We start from the raw sequence: 24,181 nt of genomic DNA on the forward strand, positions 1-24,181 counted from the left end.
CTGGCGGTTCTAAGACCACGGGGCATTGTAGTGGCGCCTTATCTGGACGATATGCTGATCCAGGCGTGGTTTTATCAACTGGCAAAGTCTCATACCGACTTTGTTCTATCCTTCCTGAGGACTCATGGGTGGAAGGTAAATCTGGTAAAGAGTTCGCTAGTTCCACAGGCAAGGGTTCCCTTCTTGGGAACTCCAATTGACTCTCTATCTATGAAAATCTTTTTGACGGAGGTTAGAAGATTAAAGTTTCTGTACACATGTCGAGCACTTCAGTCCAATCCTCGGCCGTCAGTGGCTCAGTGTATCATTACGGTTGCTCGGTTTCATCTCAGTCCTCTGCAACTGACCATGCTCAGACAGTGGAATGGAGTTTTATACAACGCTGTCTCCTCAAATAGTTCTAGATCAGGAGACAGAGTACTCTCTTCTGTGGTAGTTGTCACTGGATCTTCTATCCCAGAGGACATGCTTCCGCAGACCCTCATGGTTGATGGTGTCAACGGATGCCAGCCTGTTAGGATGGGGAGCAGTTTGGAACTCCCTGAGGGCCCAGGGTGTATGGTCTTGATCGGAGTCTCTACTTCCCCCTCAATGTCCTAGAGTTGAGAGTGATTCATTGCGCTTCAGGCTTGGCCTCAGTTGGTTTCAGCTAAATTAATCAGATTCCAGTCGGACAACATTCCGGCTGTAGCTTACATTAATCATCGGGGAACAACAAGGAGTTCCTTAGCGATGACAGAAGTTGTCAAGATAATTCAGTGGGCGGAGTCTCACTCTTGTTCTCTGTCGGCGATTCACATCCCAGGTGTAGAAAACTGGGAAGCGGATCTTCTGGGCAGACAGACATTTCATCCGGGAGAATGGTAACTTCGTTCGGAGGTATTTGCCAACCTGATTCTCAGATGGGGCATGCCGGAGTTGGATCTTTTGGCGTCTCGCCGGAATGCCAAGCTTCCAAGATACGGATTCAGGTTTAGGGATCCCCAGGCCGAGCTGATAGATGCCTTCGCAGTGCCTTGGTTTTTCAGTCTATTTTATGTTTTCCCTCCATTTGCTCTCCTTCCCCAGGTGATTTCTCAAGTCAAACAGGTGAGGGCTTTGGTGATCCTCGTCGCTCCTGCGTGGCCTTGCAGGTCTTGGTACGGCGATCTGGTGGGCATGTCATCTTACCCACCATGGACACTTCCATTGTGGATAGTCCTTCTATTTCCGGGGCCCTTACGAATCTAGTTTTTATGCAGCTTTCTGCTTGGTGATTGAACGCTTAATTTTGTCTAAGCGAGTTTTTTTTTTTCTTCTGATTTGGTCATAGATTCCTTGAGTCAGGCACGTAAGCCTGTTACTAGAAAAAATTTCCATAAGATATGGCGTAAATATTTTTTCTTGGTGCGAATCCAAGGGCTATTCATGGAGTAGGGTTAGGATTCCCAGGATTTCGTCTTTTCTCCAAGAAGGATTGGAGACGGGATTTTCAGCAAGTTCCTTAAAAGGACATATTTCTGCTTTATCTGTTTTGTTACACAAGCGTCTGGCAGATGTTCTAGAGGTCCAATCTTTTTGTCAGGCTCTGACTAGAATCACACCTGTATTTAGACCAATTACTCCTCCTTGGAGTTTGAATTTAGCTCTTAAAAGTTCTTTAAGGGGTTCCGTTTGAACCTATGCATTCCATAGATATTAAGTTATTATATTTGAAAGTTTTGTTTTTGGTTGCTATTTCTTCTGCTCGCAGAGTATCTGAGCTTTCAGCATTACAATGTGATTCTCCTTATCTTATTTTTCATTTGGATAAGGTAGTGTTACGTACCAAACCTGGTTTTCTTCCTAAGGTTGTTTCAAATAAAAATATTAGTAAGGAAATTGTTGTTCCTTCCTTGTGTCCTAATCCTTCTTCTAAGAAGGAGCGGCTGTTACGTAATTTGGACGTGGTCCGTGCCTTGAAGTTTTACTTACAGGCAACTAAGGAGTTTCGTCGATCTTCTTTCCTGTTTGTTGTTTTTCTGGGAAGATATGATGAGTCCACGGCCCACCCTGTTTTTGTATGACAGGTCTTTTACTTTTGTTAAACTTCAGTCACCTCTGCACCTTGGCTTTTCCTTTCTCTTCCTAACTTCGGTCGAATGACTGGAGTGGGAAGGAAGGGAGAAGCTATATACAGCTCTGCTGTGGTGCTCTTTTCCTCCTCCTGCTGACCAGGAGGCGATATCCCATATGTAAGGATGAAATCCGTGGACTCATCGTATCGTAAAAGAAACAAATTTATCAGGTAAGCATAAATTTCCATTTTATAATATTATATCATTTTCTGGTAGCCAAAGCACAAATTAATTGCATCATTTGACATAAATGTATTTAATGATAATGTGTTAAATAAAAATTGAACATATTTAATATTATCTAATTTTAGCTTAATATGGGCTAAAATTTTAGCCACGTGGTCAGTAAAATCAGCCGGCTGTTTGCACGCTAAAAAGGTCCTGGGGAGAACACTGCAATGTGTTAGCAGTGACACAGTTCCCATTATTGATATCTCCTACATCCTAGGGCTTATTTTTTAATTCTATTCCCTCATTTGTCCAGAAACAAAATTGTGCATTGTACAGGCAACCTTTTTACATTCATTATACCATTTTTCCTATTTTTAAATGTGATAGAAATTGAAAAAGCACGTAGCTTACATAGAGAAACATATGCATTATGTATTATCTGCTTTTTTAGGACTTTTTATTGCGAATTTAGGTTTTGTTTTCAGCTTGACAACAATCTCATTCCATTTCGTTATTTCCCATTGTAAAATTTTCTATTAATCCCTGTCAGTAAAAAGGGCAAAATCAGTCACATCCTCTGTACAAAGCTAATAATGATTGGGGTTTAAACTTAACTTTATAATTATCTCCGTGTATTTACTAAAATTAAATTTGTTTTGCCTTATAATAATTCCGTTATTTGCCGACCTTGTCATACATTACCTCTCACAAGCAAACCTCCCTTTTTGTTTATTGTGCTGTATGTCTGTGTATTTTACAAATATAAGTATGTAAAAACTGTCTTCATATCTGTAAAAAAAAGGTTCAACATTTTCTGAAGAGGGTAAATAGACTTGTGGAAGATGCATCTGATGAGAGCATTCCAAAAGTAGAGGCATCTCCAAGTAGCTCTGACTCTGAGGAGGATTATGATGATTTTCAGGAACCCTCTACCACAGACAGCACTTTTACACAGCTTCATGAACATTCTACCACAGACAACCCTTGTACAAAGCTTCAGGAACCGTCTACCACAGACAACCCTTGTACAAAGCTTCAGGAACCGTCTACCACAGACCACCCTTGTACAAAGCTTTATAAACAATCTACCATATACAGCACTTGTACAAAGCTTCAGGAACCCTCTACCACAGACAGTACTTCTGTAAAGGTTCAGGAACCATCTACCACAGTCACCACATGTACATACCTTCAAGAACTCCCTACCACATATAGCACTTGTACACAGCTTCAGGAACCCCTTACCACAGACAGGACTTGTTCGCAGCTTCAGGAACCCCTTACCACAGACAGGACTTGTTCGCAGCTTCAGGAACCCCCTACCATTGACAGCACTTGTACACAGCTACAGGCACCCCCTACAACAGGCAACCCTTGTACAAAGCTTCAGGAACTCTCTACCATAGACAGCACTTGTACACAGCTCCAGGAACCCCCTACCACAGACAGCACTTGTACACAGCTACAGGCACCCCCTACCACAGACAACCCTTGTACAAAGCTTCAGGAACTCTCTACCATAGACAGCACTTGTACACAGCTCCAGGAACCGTCTACCACAGACTACCCATGTACACAGCTGGAGGAACCATCTACCACGCTTGAAAACACATTTATAGAGCTTCAGAAACAGCCTACTACTGACCGCACATGTACACAACTTCAGGAACCGTCTAGTAGCATACTTGACAGCAACTGTTTACAGAATGAGAAAAATCACATGTTACACACCAACTCCATTTGGTGTTCCAAGGACTTCTATGGTGAAGATCAGAATCTAAGCGATATAAATGATCCTAACAGCACATCAAGACAGCTGATCTCCCTGGAAATACCTGATTACTTACAAACTGAAACAGAAGTGGTCAAAAACGGTATGTATTTTATTTTTTATTTGTATATTAGTTATTTAGTTACCATTTCAGTTTATAACTCTCATATCTACATATTTTACTAAATGTTCTTAATTAAGTCTTGTTCATTAAGACTTGGTGTGACACATTTTTGTTTATTTCCACAAATCTTAACTCAAAATGTGAACCTTTGCATTTTTGATATAACTTTGTTTTTACTGCTCATCTAAATCTTTAGGAATTTCACTAAATTTTGTTGAAAATATGGAGAAGATAGAAGGTATAAAAAATATAGCTGTATGTGTTGTGCAAAAAATTACATTTGAGTGTAATAGGTTTCTCAAGTAGAAGTTGAAAACTTTCATGCTTCAGATGTTTGGTCTCTGATCAATATCCAAAATATTAGTTGGGAAGGATAGAGCGGAGTTAAAATTTGCAAGTTAATTGATCTACATAACAGGTATAAGCAGCATTGGAAAAATGTCATGATAGTTTAGTAGTCAAAAACTAAGTCACTAATTAGTATAAAAAGTTGATAGTCCACTCAATTATAGGCACAACCTCAATTTATATATATATATATATATATATATATATATATATATATATATATATATATATATATATATATGTGTGTGTGTGTGTATATATATATACATATATATATATATATATATATAATTTGCATACAAAGAGGGAAGGCGCTCTACCAGGAACGAACAACAGCTCATCAGCTAGTTCTATGGCGATTTACCACCCAGGAGCAGCCTCTTTCAGGCCAGTGTGTTTTTCACAGAGGAAAACTTTCCTGTAGTATGTCAGTCCAGCCCCGAAATGCCAGGCAATTCTCCTCTGAACAAGGAACATGACAACCCCAGACGATCGTTTCGGCCTCCTATGGGCTCGTCAGTGAGGTGCAGCCACATTCCTAAGCTAAGCACACTGGGCAAGTAGTCCACATCTGGTTTCCCCCATCACCCATAGGGAGACCTCCCTAGGGTCATATTAATTTGGAATGTGGCTGCACCTCACTGACGAGGCCCATAGGAGGTCAAAACGATCGTCTGGGGTTGTCATGTTCCTTGTTCAGAGGAGAATTGCCTGGTATTTCAGGGCTGGACTGACCTTACTTGGCGGGATCAGACTGATATGCTTTAGTAAAGTTTTCCTCTATGAAAAGCACACTGGTCTAAAAGAGGCTGCTCCTGGGTGATCGCCATAGAAATATATATATGTATATGTGTGCATACTGCATGTGTGTGTGTGTATATGTGTGTATATATATATATATATATATATATATATATATATATATATATATATAGAAGAGTGTGAGACAAAACAAGCGCCAAGAGGCACACTTCGTGTAGTACGTTCAGATAAATTACTTATACTGTAACAGTTGGAAAAAATCCGCTCTCACCTGGTTCAACCTCAACTTATGAGGTATGCAATAGGCACTTCTGTTAATATACTCTTATCCCTTGTCGTCCTCCTGTATGTCCTCAGGTCTCCAATTCTTCCTTGGAGTCTGCAGAGTGTTCTTGGAACTCTGCAACCTATATTTAAAAGGGGACTGGATATATAGAGGATTTGGGATGAAACCGTCGGACTTGCACTCAGCTATGCAGAGGATACAGCAGACTGGTGTCTCCGGGATACACGTTTAGTGATGTGCACGCGCTAACTGTACACAAATGAGTCTCATGCTGTGTATTTGTGTACAGTTAGCGCGTGCACATCACTAAAGGTGTATCCCGGAGACACCAGTCTGCTGTATCCTCTGCATAGCTGAGTGCAAGTCCGACGGTTTCATCCCAAATCCTCTATATATCCAGTCCCCTTTTAAATATAGGTTGCAGAGTTCCAAAAACACTCTGCAGACTCCAAGGAAGAATTGGAGACCTGAGGACATACAGGAGGACGACAAGGGATAAGAGTACATTAACAGAAGTGCCTATTGCATACCTCATAAGTTGAGGTTGAACCAGATGAGAGCGGATTTTTTCCAACTGTTACAGTATAAGTAATTTATCTGAACGTACTACACGAAGTGTGCCTCTTGGCGCTTGTTTTGTCTCACACTCTTCTAGATCACTAAGAGGAACCTCGCCCTGCGGGGGATCATTCTTCTTCTCTCAGACGAGCAGCCTACTCCTCCACAGCACACAGGAACTAGCATTGTGGATATTAATGAATAATACACATCCATAGACTTGCCACACTTGACTGAATGAGACTGTTTGCTGCCTAACTGGCAAGTGTCTTGCGTATATATATATTTTCCAGTAGTGGATGGGAAGATATATTAAGACTAACAGCACACTCATACACTTCTAGCGCTGATCTCTATAATTTTTACTATATATATATATATATATATTCATAATGTGTGTATGTATGTGTGTGTATATATATATATACACATACACGCACACTAGAGCTGCAACAACTAATCAATATAGTCGATAATAATCGATTATGAAAATAGTTGTCAACAAATCTCATAATCGATTAGTTGGTTTGCTATTAATTGGTCTGATGCACGGCACCAGCTGTTTCACTCCAATGAGCTCCTGCACATGGTATTGTGTTTTATGGTTATGCCCTTAGTCTAAAGGATTCACTTTTTCAGGACAGTATAAGTTTACAACTACTTCTGGCTTATGTGAAACCCAGAAATAAAATAGGAGCCATCATTTGTATTTATATTAAATCAGGTGATTCGGGACAATGCTTTGCATGACATAGTGCCGAGCTTGTTATTTATACCTAGCCCTAGATTGAAGGGATTTGTTATTAGAATTGATGTGCACTATTATCTGCACAATTATTAGCAGATTGCTTGTTATTGCTGATTATATGTACTGTATAGATACATGTGTAAGGCTTTGTCCTGTATATATCAAGTCCTTAGCGCTTTTTACTTTTTTAAAAAAAATATTTTTAATATGTACCAAATTCAACCTCTATAGGTATATATCTTATTTCTCCAACATAGGTGTGTCCGGTCCACGGCGTCATCCTTACTTGTGGGATATTCTCTTCCCCAACAGGAAATGGCAAAGAGCCCAGCAAAGCTGGTCACATGATCCCTCCTAGGCTCCGCCTACCCCAGTCATTCTCTTTGCCGTTGTACAGGCAACATCTCCACGGAGATGGCTTAGAGTTTTTTAGTGTTTAACTGTAGTTTTTATTATTCAATCAAGAGTTTGTTATTTTAAAATAGTGCTGGTATGTACTATTTACTCAGAAACAGAAAAGAGATGAAGATTTCTGTTTGTATGAGGAAAATGATTTTAGCACCGTAACTAAAATCCATGGCTGTTCCACACAGGACTGTTGAGAGAAATTAACTTCAGTTGGGGGAACAGTGTGCAGTCTCTTACTGCTTGAGGTATGACACATTCTAACAAGACGATGTAATGCTGGAAGCTGTCATTTTCCCTATGGGATCCGGTAAGCCATGTTTATTAAGATAGTAAATAAGGGCTTCATAAGGGCTTATTAAGACTGTAGACTTTTTCTGGGCTAAATCGATTCATTATTAACACATATTTAGCCTTGAGGAATCATTTATTCTGGGTATTTTGATATGATTATATCGGCAGGCACTGTTTTAGACACCTTATTCTTTAGGGGCTTTCCCTAATCATAGTCAGAGCCTCATTTTCGCGCCGGTATGGCGCACTTGTTTTTGAGGACAGCATGGCATGCAGCTGCATGTGTGTGGAGCTCTGATACATAGAAAAGTCTTTCTGAAGGCATCATTTGGTATCGTATTCCCCTTTGGGCTTGGTTGGGTCTCAGCAAAGCAGATTCCAGGGACTGTAAAGGGGTTAAATATAAAAACGGCTCCGGTTCCGTTATTTTAAGGGTTAAAGCTTCCAAATTTGGTGTGCAATACTTTTAAGGCTTTAAGACACTGTGGTGAAATTTTGGTGAATTTTTGAACAATTCCTTCATACTTTTTCGCAATTGCAGTAATAAAGTGTGTTTAGTTTAAAATTTAAAGTGACAGTAACGGTTTTATTTTAAAACGTTTTTTGTGCTTTGTTATCAAGTTTATGCCTGTTTAACATGTCTGAACTACCAGATAGATTGTGTTCTGACTGTGGGGAAACCAAGGTTCCTTCTCATTTAACTATATGTATTTTATGTCATTAAAAAAAAAAAAAAAAAAAAAAAAAAAAATTAGTAAAAATGATGCCCAAGATGATTCCTCAAGTGAGGGGAGTAAGCATGGTACTGCATCATCCCCTCCTTCGTCTACACCAGTCTTGCCCATACAGGAGGCCCCTAGTACATCTAGTGCGCCAATACTCCTTACTATGCAACATTTAACGGCTGTAATGGATAATTCTATCAAAAACATTTTAGCCAATATGCCCACTTATCAGCGAAAGCGCGACTGCTCTGTTTTAGAAAATTCTGTAGAGCATGAGAACGCTGATGATATGGTTTCCGAAGGGCCCCTACACCAGTCTGAGGGGGCCAGGGAGGTTTTGTCTGAGGGAGAAATTTCAGATTCAGGAAACATTTCTCAACAAGCTGAACCTGATGTGATTACTTTTAAATTTAAGTTGGAACATCTCCGCGCTCTGCTTAAGGAGGTGTTATCCAATTTGGATGATTGTGATTATCTGGTCATTCCAGAACCACTATGTAAAATGGAAAAGTTCTTAGAGGCCCCGGGGCCCCCCGAAGCTTTTCCTATATCCAAGCGGGTGGCGTACATTGTTAGTAAAGAATGGGACAGGCCCGGTATACCTTTAGTACCTCCCCCCATATTTATAAAATTGTTTTCCTATAGTCGACCCCAGAAAGGACTGATGGCAGACAGTCCCCAAGGTCGAGGGGGCGGTTTCTACTCTACACAAGCGCGCCACTATACCCATAGAAGATAGTTGTGCTTTCCAAGATCCTATGGATAAAAAATTAGAAGGTCTGCTAAAGATGTTTTGTTCAGCAAGGTTCCCTTCTACAACCAATTGCATGCATTGTCCCTGTCACTGCAGCCGCGTGTTTCTAGTTTGATGAGCTAGGAAAGGCGATTATTAGTAATTCTTCTTCTTATGAGGAGATTATGGACAGAATTCGTGCTCTTAAATTGGCTAATTCTTTCACCCTAGACGCCACCTTGCAATTGGCTAGGTTAGCGGCGAAGGAAAAAATGGGTTTGCTATTGTGGCGCAGAGCGCTTTGGTTAAAATCTTGGGCAGCGGATGCGTCTTCCAAGAACAAATTGCTTGACATTCCTTTCAAGGGGAAAACACTCTTTGGCCCTGACTTGAAAGAGATTATCTCTGAGATCACTGGGGGCAAGGGCCACGCCCTTCCTCAGGATAGGTCTTTTCAAGACCAAAAATAAACCTAAGTTTCGTCCCTTTCGCAGAAACGGATCAGCCCCAAGGGCTACGTCCTCTAAGCAGGAAGGTAATACTTCTCAAGCCAATCCAGCCTGGAGACCTATGCAAGGCTGGAACAAAGGAAAGCAGGCCAGGAAACCTGCCACTGCTACCAAGACAGCATGAAATGCGGGCCCCCGATCCGGGACCGGATCTGGTGGGGGGCAGACTCTCTCTCTTCGCTCAGGCTTGGGCAAGAGATGTTCTGGATCCTTGGGCGCTAGAAATAGTCTCCCAAGGTTATTCTCTGGAGTTCAAGGGGCTTCCTCCAAGGGGGAGGTTCCACAGGTCTCAGTTGTCTTCAGACCACATAAGAAGACAGGCATTCTTACATTGGGTAGAAGACCTGCTAAAAATGGGAGTGATTCATCCTGTTCCATTAGGAGAACAAGGGATGGGGTTCTACTCCAATCTGTTCATAGTTCCCAAAAAAGAGGGAACGTTCAGACCAATCTTAGATCTCAAGATCTTGAACAAGTTTCTCAAGGTTCCATCGTTCAAGATGGAAACCATTCGAACACTTCTTCCTTCCATCCAGGAAGGTCAATTCATGACCAAGGTGGATTTCAAGGATGCGTATCTACATATTCCTATCCACAAGGAACATCATCGGTTCCTAAGGTTTGCATTCCTGGACAAGCATTTCCAGTTCGTGGCGTTTTCTTTCGGATTAGCCACTGCTCCTAGGATTTTCTCATAGGTACTAGGGTCCCTTCTGGCGGTGCTAAGACCAAGGGGCATTGCTGTAGTACCTTACTTGGACGACATTCTGATTTGAGCGTCGTCCCTTCCTCAAGTAAAGGCTCACACGGACATTGTCCTGGCCTTTCTCAGATCTCACGGATGGAAAGTGAACGTGGAAAAGAGTTCTCTATCTCCGTCAACGAGGGTTCCCTTCTTGGGAACTATAATAGACTCCTTAGAAATGAGGATTTTTCTGACAGAAGCCAGGAAAACAAAACTTCTAGACTCTTGTCGGATACTTCATTCCGTTCCTCTTCCTTCCATAGCGCAGTGCATGGAAGTGATAGGTTTGATGGTAGCGGCAATGGACATAGTTCCTTTTGTGCGCATTCATCTAAGACCATTACAACTGTTCATGCTCAGTCAGTGGAATGGGGACTATTCAGACTTGTCTCCGAAGATACAAGTAAATCAGAGGACCAGAGACTCATTCCGTTGGTGGCTGTCCCTGGACAACCTGTCACAAGGGATGACCTTCCGCAGACCAGAGTGGGTCATTGTCACGACCGACGCCAGTCTGATGGGCTGGGGCGCGGTCTGGGGATCCCTGAAAGCTCAGGGTCTTTGGTCTCGGGTAGAATCTCTTCTACCGATAAATATTCTGGAACTGAGAGCGATATTCAATGCTCTCAAAGCTTGGCCTCAGCTAGCGAGGGCCAAGTTCATACATCAACCATCAGGGGGGAACAAGGAGTTCCCTAGCGATGGAAGAAGTGACCAAAATCATTCTATGGGCGGAGTCTCACTCCTGCCACCTGTCTGCTATCCACATCCCAGGAGTGGAAAATTGGGAAGCGGATTTTCTGAGTCGTCAGACATTGCATCCGGGGGAGTGGGAACTCCATCCGGAAATCTTTGCCCAAGTCACTCAACCGTGGGGCATTCCAGACATGGATCTGATGGCCTCTCGTCAGAACTTCAGAGTTCCTTACTACGGGTACAGATCCAGGGATCCCAAGGCGGCTCTAGTGGATGCACTAGTAGCACCTTGGACCTTCAAACTAGCTTATGTGTTCCCGCCGTTTCCTCTCATCCCCAGGCTGGTAGCCAGGATCAATCAGGAGAGGGCGTCGGTGATTTTGATAGCTCCTGCGTGGCCACGCAGGACTTGGTATGCAGATCTGGTGAATATGTCATCGGCTCCACCATGGAAGCTACCTTTGAGACGAGACCTTCTTGTTCTAGGTCCGTTCGACCCACTCCAGCTGACTGCTTGGAGATTGAACGCTTGATCTTATCAAAGCGAGGGTTCTCAGATTCTGTTATTAATACTCTTGTTCAGGCCTGAAAGCCTGTAACCAGAAAAATTACCACATAATTTGGTATATCTGTTGGTGTGAATCTGCAGGATTCCCTTGGGACAAGGTTAAGATTCCTAAGAGTCTATTCTTCCTTCGAGAAGGATTGGAAAAAGGATTATCTGCAAGTTCCTTGATGGGACAGATTTCTGCCTTGTCTGTGTTACTTCACAAAAAGCTGGCAGCTGTGCCAGATGTTCTAGCCTTTGTTCAGGCTCTGGTTAGAATCAAGCCTGTTTACAAAATTTTGACTCCTCCTTGGAGTCTCAACCTAGTTCTTTCAGTTCTTCAGGGGGTTCCGTTTGAACCCTTACATTCCGTTGATATTAAGTTATTATCTTGGAAAGTTTTGTTTTTGGTTGCAATTTCTTCTGCTAGAAGAGTTTCAGAATTATCTGCTCTGCAGTGTTCTTCTCCTTATCTGGTGTTCCATGCAGATAAGGTGGTTTTGAGTACTAAACCTGGTTTTCTTCCAAAAGTTGTTTCTAACAAAAACATTAACCAGGAGATAGTTGTGCCTTCTTTGTGTCCTAATCCAGTTTCAAAGAAGGAACGTTTGTTGCACAACTTGGATGTAGTTCGTGCTCTCAAATTTTACTTAGCAGCTACTAAGGATTTCAGACAAACTTTGTCTTTGTTTGTTGTTTATTCTGGTAAACGGAGAGGTCAAAAAGCAACTTCTACCTCTCTCTCCTTTTGGATTAAAAGCATTATCCGATTGGCTTATGAGACTGCCGGACGGCAGCCTCCTGAAAGAATCACAGCTCACTCCACTAGGGCTGTGGCTTCCACATGGGCCTTCAAGAACGAGGCTTCTGTTGATCAGATATGTAAGGCAGCGACTTGGTCTTCACTGCACACTTTTTCTAAATTTTACAAATTTGATACTTTTGCTTCTTCTGAGGCTATTTTTGGGAGAAAGGTTTTGCAAGCCGTGGTGCCTTCCATTTAGGTGACCTGATTTGCTCCCTCCCTTCATCCGTGTCCTAAAGCTTTGGTATTGGTTCCCACAAGTAAGGATGACGCCGTGGACCGGACACACCTATGTTGGAGAAAACAGAATTTATGTTTACCTGATAAATTACTTTCTCCAACGGTGTGTCCGGTCCACGGCCCGCCCTGGTTTTTTTAATCAGGTCTGATAATTTATTTTCTTTAACTACAGTCACCACGGTAACATATGGTTTCTCCTATGCAAATATTCCTCCTTAACGTCGGTCGAATGACTGGGGTAGGCGGAGCCTAGGAGGGATCATGTGACCAGCTTTGCTGGGCTCTTTGCCATTTCCTGTTGGGGAAGAGAATATCCCACAAGTAAGGATGACGCCGTGGACCGGACACACCGTTGGAGAAAGTAATTTATCAGGTAAACATAAATTCTGTTTTTAAGAGGGGACTAGACATTTTTTCCCTAACCTTTATAGCTGGTTATTCACCATTGCATATAGATAGTCAAGATATTTTTATGTTAGAATGAAGTCCAGGCTTACTTTGTTAAGAGGCCTCTTGCATTGGTGGAGAGTTAACAAAATAAATATACCACCTCGATGAAATTGGGAAAAGCCTACTTATGCACCTCAGGCCCCTCAACACCATCTGAGCACCTCAAAATAGTTTGCAAACAGAAACCCAGCCTCAACAAGGAGCATGTGGTAATGTTGTAATTTTTGCATTTCAATGCAAAGTTTCTGAAAGATTGAATAACAGAATGGTATAAACCGTGATAATCTACCTCTTTCTAGTTCTACCGTTTTTGAAACACTCAGTATGTGGATTTTTTTTTCTCCGATTAGTCGATTAATCGAAAAAATAATTGTCCGATTAATCGATTATGAAAATAATCGTTAGTTGCAGCCCTAATACACACACACACACTGATCAAGGACTAGTGCATCTCTGGTTACAAAGTAAAATCAATTTTATTAGTCTACTGTATTGCAGGTGAAAATAAATGCAAGAAGAATAAAAAGAGGAATAAAAGAAAAATGCAGCCATTACCGCCTGACTTTGCTGACATTCCTCACTTGGCAAAGTATTGGGCACAGCGTTACAGACTGTTTTCTCGCTTTGATGAAGGAATTAAGCTTGACGAAGGTAAGTGTGCTCGGTTTCTTTCCTGTGCATAAAAATATACACTGGATATAATAAAAAGTTACACAGATGTGAAAATGTTTTTCTTTTCTCCAACATAGGTGTGTCCGGTCCACGGCGTCATCCTTACTTGTGGGATATTCTCTTCCCCAACAGGAAATGGTAAAGAGCCCAGCAAAGCTGGTCACATGATCCCTCCTAGGCTCCGCCTTCCCCAGTCATTCTCTTTGCCGTTGTACAGGCAACATCTCCACGGAGATGGCTTAGAGTTTTTTAGTGTTTAACTGTAGTTTTTATTATTCAATCAAGAGTTTGTTATTTTAAAATAGTGCTGGTATGTACTATTTACTCTGAAACAGAAAGGTGATGAAGATTTCTGTTTGTAAGAGGAAAATGATTTTAGCAACCGTTACTAAAATCGATGGCTGTTTCCACACAGGACTGTTGAGAGGAATTAACTTCAGTTGGGGGAAACAGTGAGCAGACTTTTGCTGCTTGAGGTATGACACATTTCTAACAAGACGATGTAATGCTGGAAGCTGTCATTTTCCCTATGGGATCCGGTAAGCCATTTTTATTACATAAGAAAAAAAAAGGGCTTCACAAGGGCTTTTAAGACTGTAGACATTTTCTGGGCTAAAACGATTGATATATAAACATATTTTATACTTCATAGCTTTGAGGAATTATTTTATTCTTGGGAATTATGTAAAATAACCGGCAGGCACTGTATTGGACACCTTATCCTCTAGGGGCTTTCCCTAATCATAGGCAGAGCCTCATTTTCGCGCCTCTATTGCGCACTTGTTTTTAGGAAGCATGACATGCAGATGCATGTGTGAGGAGCTCTGATACACAGAAAAGACTTTCTGAAGGCGTCATTTGGTATCGTATTCCCCTTTGGGCTTGGTTGGGTCTCAGCAAAGCAGATACCAGGGACTGTAAAGGGGTTAAATATAAAAACGGCTCCGGTTCCGTTATTTTAAGAGTTAAAGCTTTCAAATTTGGTGTGCAATACTTTTAAGGCTTTAAGACACTGTGGTGAAATTTTGGTGAATTTTGAACAATTCCTTCATACTTTTTCACATTTGCAGTAATAAAGTGTGTTCAGTTTAAAATTTAAAGTGACAGTAACGGTTTTATTTTAAAACGTTTTTTGTACTTTGTTATCAAGTTTATGCCTGTTTAACATGTCTGAACTACCAGATAGACTGTGTTCTGTATGTGGGGAAGCCAAGGTTCCTTCTCATTTAAATAGATGTGATTTATGTGACACAAAATTTAGAGAAAATGATGCCCAAGATGATTCCTCAAGTGAGGGGAGTAAGCATGGTACTGCATCATCCCCTCCTTCGTCTACACCAGTCTTGCCCACACAGGAGGCCCCTAGTACATCTAGTGCGCCAATACTCCTTACTATGCAACAATTAACGGTTGTAATGGATAATTCTATCAAAAACATTTTAGCCAAAATGCCCACTTATCAGCGAAAGCGCGACTGCTCTGTTTTAGAAAATACTGAAGAGCATGAGGACGCTGATGATATTGGTTCTGAAGTGCCCCTACACCAGTCTGAGGGGGCCAGGGAGGTTTTGTCTGAGGGAGAAATTTCAGATTCAGGGAAAATTTCTCAACAAGCTGAACCTGATGTGATTACATTTAAATTTAAATTGGAACATCTCCGCGCCCTGCTTAAGGAGGTGTTATCTACTCTGGATGATTGTGAGAATTTGGTCATTCCAGAGAAATTATGTAAAATGGACAAGTTCCTAGAGGTCCCGGGGCCCCCCGAAGCTTTTCCTATACCCAAGCGGGTGGCGGACATTGTAAATAAAGAATGGGAAAGGCCCGGCATACCTTTCGTCCCTCCCCCTATATTTAAGAAATTGTTTCCTATGGTCGACCCCAGAAAGGACTTATGGCAGACAGTCCCCAAGGTCGAGGGGGCGGTTTCTACTCTAAACAAACGCACCACTATACCCATAGAAGATAGTTGTGCTTTCAAAGATCCTATGGATAAAAAATTAGAGGGTTTGCTTAAAATGATGTTTGTTCAGCAAGGTTACCTTCTACAACCAATTTCATGCATTGTTCCTGTCACTACAGCAGCGTGTTTCTGGTTCGATGAACTAGAAAAGGCGCTCAATAAAGATTCTTCTTATGAGGAGATTTTGGACAGAATTCATGCTCTCAAATTGGCTAACTCTTTCACCCTAGACGCCACTTTGCAATTGGCTAGATTAGCGGCGAAAAATTCTGGGTTTGCTATTGTGGCGCGCAGAGCACTTTGGCTAAAATCTTGGTCAGCGGATGCGTCTTCCAAGAACAAATTGCTTAACATTCCTTTCAAGGGGAAAACGCTGTTTGGCCCTGACTTGAAAGAGATTATTTCTGATATCACTGGGGGCAAGGGCCACGCCCTTCCTCAGGATAGGTCTTTCAAGGCCAAAAATAAACCTAATTTTCGTCCCTTTCGCAGAAACGGACCAGCCCCAAGTGCTACGTCCTCTAAGCAAGAGGGTAATACTTCTCAAGCCAAGCCAGCCTGGAGGCCAATGCAAGGCTGGAACAAAGGAAAGCAGGCCAAGAAACCTGCCACTGCTACCAAGACAGCATGAGATGTTGGCCCCCGATCCGGGACCGGATCTGGTGGGGGGCAGACTCTCTCTCTTCGCTCAGGCTTGGGCAAGAGATGTTCTGGATCCTTGGGCGCTAGAAATAGTCTCCCAAGGTTATCTTCTGGAATTCAAGGGGCTTCCCCCAAGAGGGAGGTTCCACAGGTCTCAATTGTCTTCAGACCACATAAAAAAACAGGCATTCTTACATTGTGTAGAAGACCTGTTAAAAATGGGAGTGATTCATCCTGTTCCATTAGGAGAACAAGGGATGGGGTTCTACTCCAATCTGTTCGTAGTTCCCAAAAAAGAGGGAACATTCAGACCAATCTTAGATCTCAAGATCCTAAACAAGTTTCTCAAGGTTCCATCGTTCAAAATGGAAACCATTCGAACAATTCTTCCTTCCATCCAGGAAGGTCAATTCATGACCACGGTGGATTTAAAGGATGCGTATCTACATATTCCTATCCACAAGGAACATCATCGGTTCCTAAGGTTCGCATTCCTGGACAAGCATTACCAGTTTGTGGCACTTCCGTTCGGATTAGCCACTGCTCCAAGAATTTTCACAAAGGTACTAGGGTCCCTTCTAGCGGTGCTAAGACCAAGGGGCATTGCAGTAGTACCTTACTTGGACGACATTCTGATTCAAGCACCGTCCCTTCCACAAGCAAAGGCTCACACGGACATTGTCCTGGCCTTTCTCAGATCTCACGGGTGGAAAGTGAACGTAGAAAAAAGTTCTCTATCTCCGTCAACAAGGGTTCCCTTCTTGGGAACAATAATAGACTCCTTAGAAATGAGGATTTTTCTGACAGAGGCCAGAAAATCAAAACTTCTAAACTCTTGTCAAGTACTTCATTCTGTTCCTCTTCCTTACATAGCGCAGTGCATGGAAGTAATAGGTTTGATGGTAGCGGCAATGGACATAGTTCCTTTTGCGCGAATTCATCTAAGACCATTACAACTGTGCATGCTCAGTCAGTGGAATGGGGATTATACAGACTTGTCTCCGACGATACAAGTAGATCAGAGGACCAGAGATTCACTCCGTTGGTGGCTGTCCCTGGACAACCTGTCACAGGGGATGAGCTTCCGCAGACCAGAGTGGGTCATTGTCACGACCGACGCCAGTCTGGTGGGCTGGGGCGCGGTCTGGGGACCCCTGAAAGCTCAGGGTCTTTGGTCTCGGGAAGAATCTCTTCTCCCGATAAATATTCTGGAACTGAGAGCGATATTCAATGCTCTCAAGGCTTGGCCTCAGCTAGCAAAGGCCAAATTCATACGGTTTCAATCAGACAACATGACGACTGTTGCGTACATCAACCATCAGGGGGGAACAAGGAGTTCCCTGGCGATGGAAGAAGTGACCAAAATCATTCAATGGGCGGAGACTCACTCCTGCCACTTGTCTGCAATCCACATCCCAGGAGTGGAAAATTGGGATGTGGATTTTCTGAGTCGTCAGACATTTCATCCGGGGGAGTGGGAACTCCATCCGGAAATCTTTGCCCAAATTACTCAGTTGTGGGGCATTCCAGACATGGATCTGATGGCCTCTCGTCAGAACTTCAAGGTTCCTTGCTACGGGTCCAGATCCAGGGATCCCAAGGCGACTCTAGTAGATGCACTAGTAGCACCTTGGACCTTCAAACTAGCTTATGTATTCCCGCCGTTTCCTCTCATCCCCAGGCTGGTAGCCAGGATCAATCAGGAGAGGGCATCGGTGATCTTGATAGCTCCTGCGTGGCCACGCAGGACTTGGTATGCAGACCTGGTGAATATGTCATCGGCTCCACCATGGAAGCTACCTTTGAGACGGGACCTTCTTGTTCAAGGTCCGTTCGAACATCCGAATCTGGTCTCACTCCAACTGACTGCCTGGAGATTGAACGCTTGATCTTATCAAAGGGAGGGTTCTCAGATTCTGTCATTGATACTCTTGTTCAGGCCAGAAAGCCTGTAACTAGAAAAATCTACCACAAAATATGGAAAAAATATATCTGTTGGTGTGAATCTAAAGGATTCCCTTGGGACAAGATAAAAATTCCTAAGATTCTATCCTTTCTTCAAGAAGGTTTGGAGAAAGGATTATCTGCAAGTTCTTTGAAGGGACAGATTTCTGCCTTATCTGTGTTACTTCACAAAAAGCTGGCAGCTGTGCCAGATGTTCAAGCCTTTGTTCAGGCTCTGGTTAGAATCAAGCCTGTTTACAAACCTTTGACTCCTCCTTGGAGTCTCAATTTAGTTCTTTCAGTTCTTCAGGGGGTTCCGTTTGAACCCTTACATTCCGTTGATATATTTAGATGCTACAAAGGATTTTAGACAAACATCTTCCTTGTTTGTTGTTTTTTCTGGTAAAAGGAGAGGTCAAAAAGCAACTTCTACCTCTCTCTCCTTTTGGCTTAAAAGCATCATCAGATTGGCTTACGAGACTGCCGGACGGCAGCCTCCTGAAAGAATCACAGCTCATTCCACTAGGGCTGTGGCTTCCACATGGGCCTTCAAGAACGAGGCTTCTGTTGATCAGATATGTAAGGCAGCGACTTGGTCTTCACTGCACACTTTTACTAAATTTTACAAATTTGATACTTTTGCTTCTTCTGAGGCTATTTTTGGGAGAAAGGTTTTGCAAGCCGTGGTGCCTTCCATCTAGGTGACCTGATTTGCTCCCTCCCTTCATCCGTGTCCTAAAGCTTTGGTATTGGTTCCCACAAGTAAGGATGACGCCGTGGACCGGACACACCTATGTTGGAGAAAACAGAATTTATGTTTACCTGATAAATTACTTTCTCCAACGGTGTGTCCGGTCCACGGCCCGCCCTGGTTTTTTAATCAGGTCTGACAATTTATTTTCTTTAACTACAGTCACCACGGTATCATATGATTTCTCCTATGCAAATATTCCTCCTTTACGTCGGTCGAATGACTGGGGAAGGCGGAGCCTAGGAGGGATCATGTGACCAGCTTTGCTGGGCTCTTTGCCATTTCCTGTTGGGGAAGAGAATATCCCACAAGTAAGGATGACGCCGTGGACCGGACACACCGTTGGAGAAAGTAATTTATCAGGTAAACATAAATTCTGTTTTATCTCATATATTAATAAATCTCTCTCTTTCTCTCGTTGCACTGTGTATAATTTAAATAGTTTATATGCACAAAAGTCTCTCCTGATGTAGGCCAGATACAGCGCCCAGAGAAGGGAGAGAATAAAAAGAGAATGCAAAGGCTTATGGTGTAGTATACTAACAAGTATCAATCTTAATATGAAACATGTCATTGAAAACTTGCTCACCTATTACGACCTCAAACGTGAGGTATTGATGGCACACGGAGGGGACATTTATCCCTATCTGTGGTAAAGGTGATATTTCTTTATATTTCTATCGACCTCCTGGAGTATGGTTACATCCGCCTCTGTGGAGTATGGTGACTTCCTTGCCTTGAAATACACACTTTCAATCCGTTTAGATAAGTCGTTCCTTTAATTGTCTCAAAACAATGGATAAAATCACTAGTACTCCTGCATGTGGATGAAAAGCCAGACTGTGCTGTGGGGTATCCGGTTTTAAAGAGTAGTTCTGTGTTTGGCAAGAGAACTCCATATTGTCAGTAAAGAAAACCAGATTGCAGAGCACAAAATGCTGAAATAAGAGTCTAGATACCTTTTGCAAAAAATAGACAATGTAGGTGTGAAGGATTTAAACGATCCTGTAGTAGTCCATACTTTTTGCAGATTTATTATCTTCTGCTGCTTACTCGTCGGAATTCCCGCAAAGCTGTTGGCTAAGAGGTGGAAACTTCACCTCTCAGCCAAATAGGGAAAATAGCGTTCTGCCGGTGGACTGCCTTAGCAGCTCAGAACAGCGATCGCTTGGAACAAATAAAGGAGCTTTCATCATGAAGTATTTTATACTTCATCAATGAAAGTCCCCTTTATTTGGTCCAATGGTAAATCCTAGCGTTTCACAAACGCTAGGATCTACGATCACTTTAAGTATGCACCGTGCACTAGCATTTTAAACACAGCACCACAGAGCCTAAGGTGCTTGTATCATCTGGCAATGACTCAATTTAATTGCTGACATGATACAAGCCCCACTGGCACTCTGATCAGCTGTAGTATTTAAAATACTGGTGCTCTGAGAATGACTAACTATGCCTTGTGCACATGCAGAAAAAAATGTTAACACTAAAACAGTGATAACTTTTACTAGAAGCATTTTTGCCAAAACATGTATATTGCAAATATGTTTCTATTCAAAGATGTAATTTATCTATGTGCATTTAAATTTTGACCGGAATGTCCCTTTAAATAAAATTTTAAATAAGTTATAATCGTCAGACTATCAAGGGGAATTAGATCAAGTCAAAAGCTATCAGCATTCTAAATTTCATAAGAATACATTCAGCTGTAAAACTGACCACAAATCCCAAGTCAATTACATTTTTCTGAAAAGCAGCACTTTTTTTGCTATATTAAAGTGAAAGTCAACCATAGCGTTTTTGAAACGCTAGGGTTGACTGTTGAAACAAATAAAGGGCACTTTCATTCATGAAGTATAAAATACTTCATGCAGAAAGTGCCTTTATTCATTTCAATCGTTCGCCGTTCTTAGCTGCTACGGCAGCCCTCGGCCAAAAATGTTTTGTGCGGTAAATTCGGTTTGGCGTGGGCTGCTGTAGCAGCTAAAAACGATTTAAACGAATAAAGGCACTTTCTGCATGAAGTATATTATACGTCATGAATTAAAGTGCCCTTTATTTGTTTCAATAGTCAACCCTAGCGTTTCAAAAGCACTATTAACAACTGCTACATTTTCAGCCAAATTTTTTTTTTTTTACTGCATACTATTTTAATATACAGGTATATATTAACATAAAATAAATATTAAAATAAGTACAATTTTCATTACATTTATTTTAGAAATCTTCATTTTACCAACTGTGCAAAAACCTTTTTAATTAAAGGGACACTGTACCCAATTTTTTTCTTTTGTGATTCAGATAGAGCATGCAATTTTAAGCAACTTTCTAATGTACTCCTATTATCAAATTTTCTTCATTCTCTTGATATGTTTGTTTGAAAAGCAAGAATTTACATTTAGATTCCGTCCCATTTTTGGTGAACAACCTGTGTTGTCCTTGCTGATTGGACAGCACCAATAAACAAATGCTGTCCATGGTTCTGAACCACAAATTTGCTGGCTTCTTAGCTTAGATGCCTTCTTTTTCAAATAAAGATATCAAGAGAACGAAGAAAAATTGATAATAGAAGTAAATTAGAAAGTTGCTTAAAATTGCATGCTCTATCTGAATCACGAAAGAAAAAATTTGGGTTCAGTATCCCTTTAAGTGCTTTTATTAAAAAATATTACATAACATAACAATAGTTAAGTAAAAGGCAGATTAGAAAAACATGAAGAAAAGATCTTGGATCAAGGACTTCGTAATCAGATTCCACAATTACATTTTTTGTTTTGAAGTTATGCAACTTTGAAAATTAAAATTTAAACAGAAGCTTTGTTCTAACTTAAACTGTAGCTGCCCTGCTGGGCACATGGTTCTGAAATAGTTACAATGAATGCAGTAAATATTTCGGTATCCCTTTCTAATATGTGTTCATTGGCTAATTGAAAAAGATCCCGTTTAAACCATTTCTAACACTCCTATTGTAGCTACATTAAAGGGAAATAAAACCCCATTTTTTTCTTTCATTATTAAAATTGAGCATGCAATTTTCTAATTTACTTCTATTATCAAATTTTCTGCATTCTCTTGGTTTCTTTTGTTGCAAAGCAGGGACATAAGCTCAGGAGCGTGCACGTGTCTGGAGCACTATATGGCAACAGTTTTGCAAGAATATTATCCATTTGTAAGAGCACCACCTAGGTATCTCTTCGACAAAGAAGCAAATTTACTAATAGAAGTACATTGGAAACTTTTTTTTAAATTGTATGCTCCTTCCTGAATCACAAAATAAATTATTTGGGTCTCATATGTTCCTTTAAATACCATTTCCTGAATGTTACAGAAAGTTAACACAGTGATAGGAGTTGAATCATTGATGTGTAAATGTATTGGTTTGAATGGAGAAAACAACAAAAATACATCATGTATTTTGCTTAAAGGGACATAAAAAGGTGTGTTTGATTTTGTCTCTGGAAGAATACGCTTTTTTTTTTTAAAACAAACACTTTGCACACATTCCAATTGGTCATGTTTTATTGGGAAGAATTTCTAAACCAAGATACCCCTACAGCTACTCAAACAAACACTACACCAAGCACCACATCTGTGTGAGGATGTCCCCCCCCCTCTTGTTTTTAGACCGCAACACCTTTCTCCTTAATTTCCTTCTATTACTATTTTGCATTTTCATCCTTCTAACTTTTTGCTCATATTTGTTTCTCATATGAAAGAGAAATTATTTGATGAAAGTAAACAGATTCATGTTTCATGTTTAGGCCTGTATAATAGTGATACTTGTATGCCTTTTAACAAGTACCAACATTTTTCTTTTATGTTTAAGTTTCTATATCAAGCACATCGACTATGTTTACCTTTGTTTGTTTATTTTTGGAACTTGGTTCTTAACTCTACCCATTTTTCCTCATTATTATTGTATTGTATTTAATTTGGAGAAATTTAATAAAAATTGAATAAATAAAAATAAAGTTGGGTTTGAATTACACTACAGGGAATTTAAATAAGAAACATTTTCTGACATATTCACTTGCAAAAATGCTTTCTTTGTAAAGTTATCTCAGCTTCATTCATAGCTTTTAAGGGTTGCTGATATGGCAGTAAGCAATTTGCTTGTGCGTCTTTCACAAACCTGTGCCTATGGCATAATTATATCCCCAGCACTCATGCATGAGTAAAGGATGTGTGTGCACGTGGCATACTGCTGTAGCAAAAGAAGTCCCTTATAACCTAAAGGGGAGGTGGGAGTATTCAGGTGATAATCCTAAAACCCCTCTCCAATTAAACCTATGTATTGGAGGAGGTAGTGCCTAATGCCAAATATACATAACGTTTATTAACAAAGAGAGAACAGAAGCATTATGAGGCACACTTGTGAGGATTATAACCTATTCACTGATAAGGTGGAGTATTTTGTAGAGTGTATTAATTAAAACATAACATTTATTAACGAATAGTTAAAAAATAGATAATGTGTTGTGGACCATGCCACCAATTAAGCTAAAGTGTATCACTAATAGGATTTTAAAAATAAAAATATTAAAATTGTGTCAAGAAAAGCACTGCAAACTCTCCCGGTAGGAGTATTCTCCAGATAACAATTATTGGTACCAATAATCTGGATATTAACTGGTAACTTATAGTGTCTATATTTACATAAAGTATGGGAATAGAGGCGGAGACCATAACAGAAATATCAGCGGATGGCTTCTAGAAAAAACATATAATAAACGGCTCACATAGAGGTTGCCTGTATTCCAAAATTATTACCTATATTCGTTTACCATAAGCCACCGCGCTAAATTATATTACCGCTTTCAAATTCCCATGTGGTTTACATATATTTGCCCAAAAAGAGCCAACAATTATCTAAGTTACCAACTATTAATAATTAAATTCGATAGGAGAGGAGAGAAGCAGCGCGGACGCCTGACGCGCGTTTCGCATCTGCTTTGTCAAAGGCTTTTGACAAAGCAGATGCGAAACGCGCGTCAGGCATTCGCACTGCTCTCTCCTATCAAATTTAATCCAGATTATTGGTACCAGTTGACTAGACATTTACACAGAATATAAGCAAAAGCAAACTTCATATCAGGGAGTGGTTCTCTTTCAGTCCTGTTTGCTGCTTGAGTTTTAATATAACGCCTTAAACTGCCTAAACCTGGAACTTTGATAAATGTTTTTGCAGGTTCTCAT

At 41.0% G+C, this 24,181-nt stretch overlaps 1 protein-coding gene across 1 annotated transcript in view; it reads left to right on the forward strand.

Moving 5' to 3' along the window:
- The window catches only part of TGS1 (trimethylguanosine synthase 1), a 219,883-nt gene that overhangs the window by 44,936 nt on the left and 150,766 nt on the right, over nt 1-24,181 (forward strand). Inside the window, exons 8-9 of the mRNA XM_053715049.1 lie at nt 3,070-4,141; nt 13,512-13,664. Of these exons, the coding sequence (XP_053571024.1) occupies nt 3,070-4,141; nt 13,512-13,664 (1,225 nt within the window). The remainder of the gene's footprint in view (nt 1-3,069; nt 4,142-13,511; nt 13,665-24,181) is intronic.

This window comes from Bombina bombina, chromosome 5, assembly GCF_027579735.1.
Source record: "Bombina bombina isolate aBomBom1 chromosome 5, aBomBom1.pri, whole genome shotgun sequence".
NCBI classification, from domain to species: domain Eukaryota; kingdom Metazoa; phylum Chordata; class Amphibia; order Anura; family Bombinatoridae; genus Bombina; species Bombina bombina.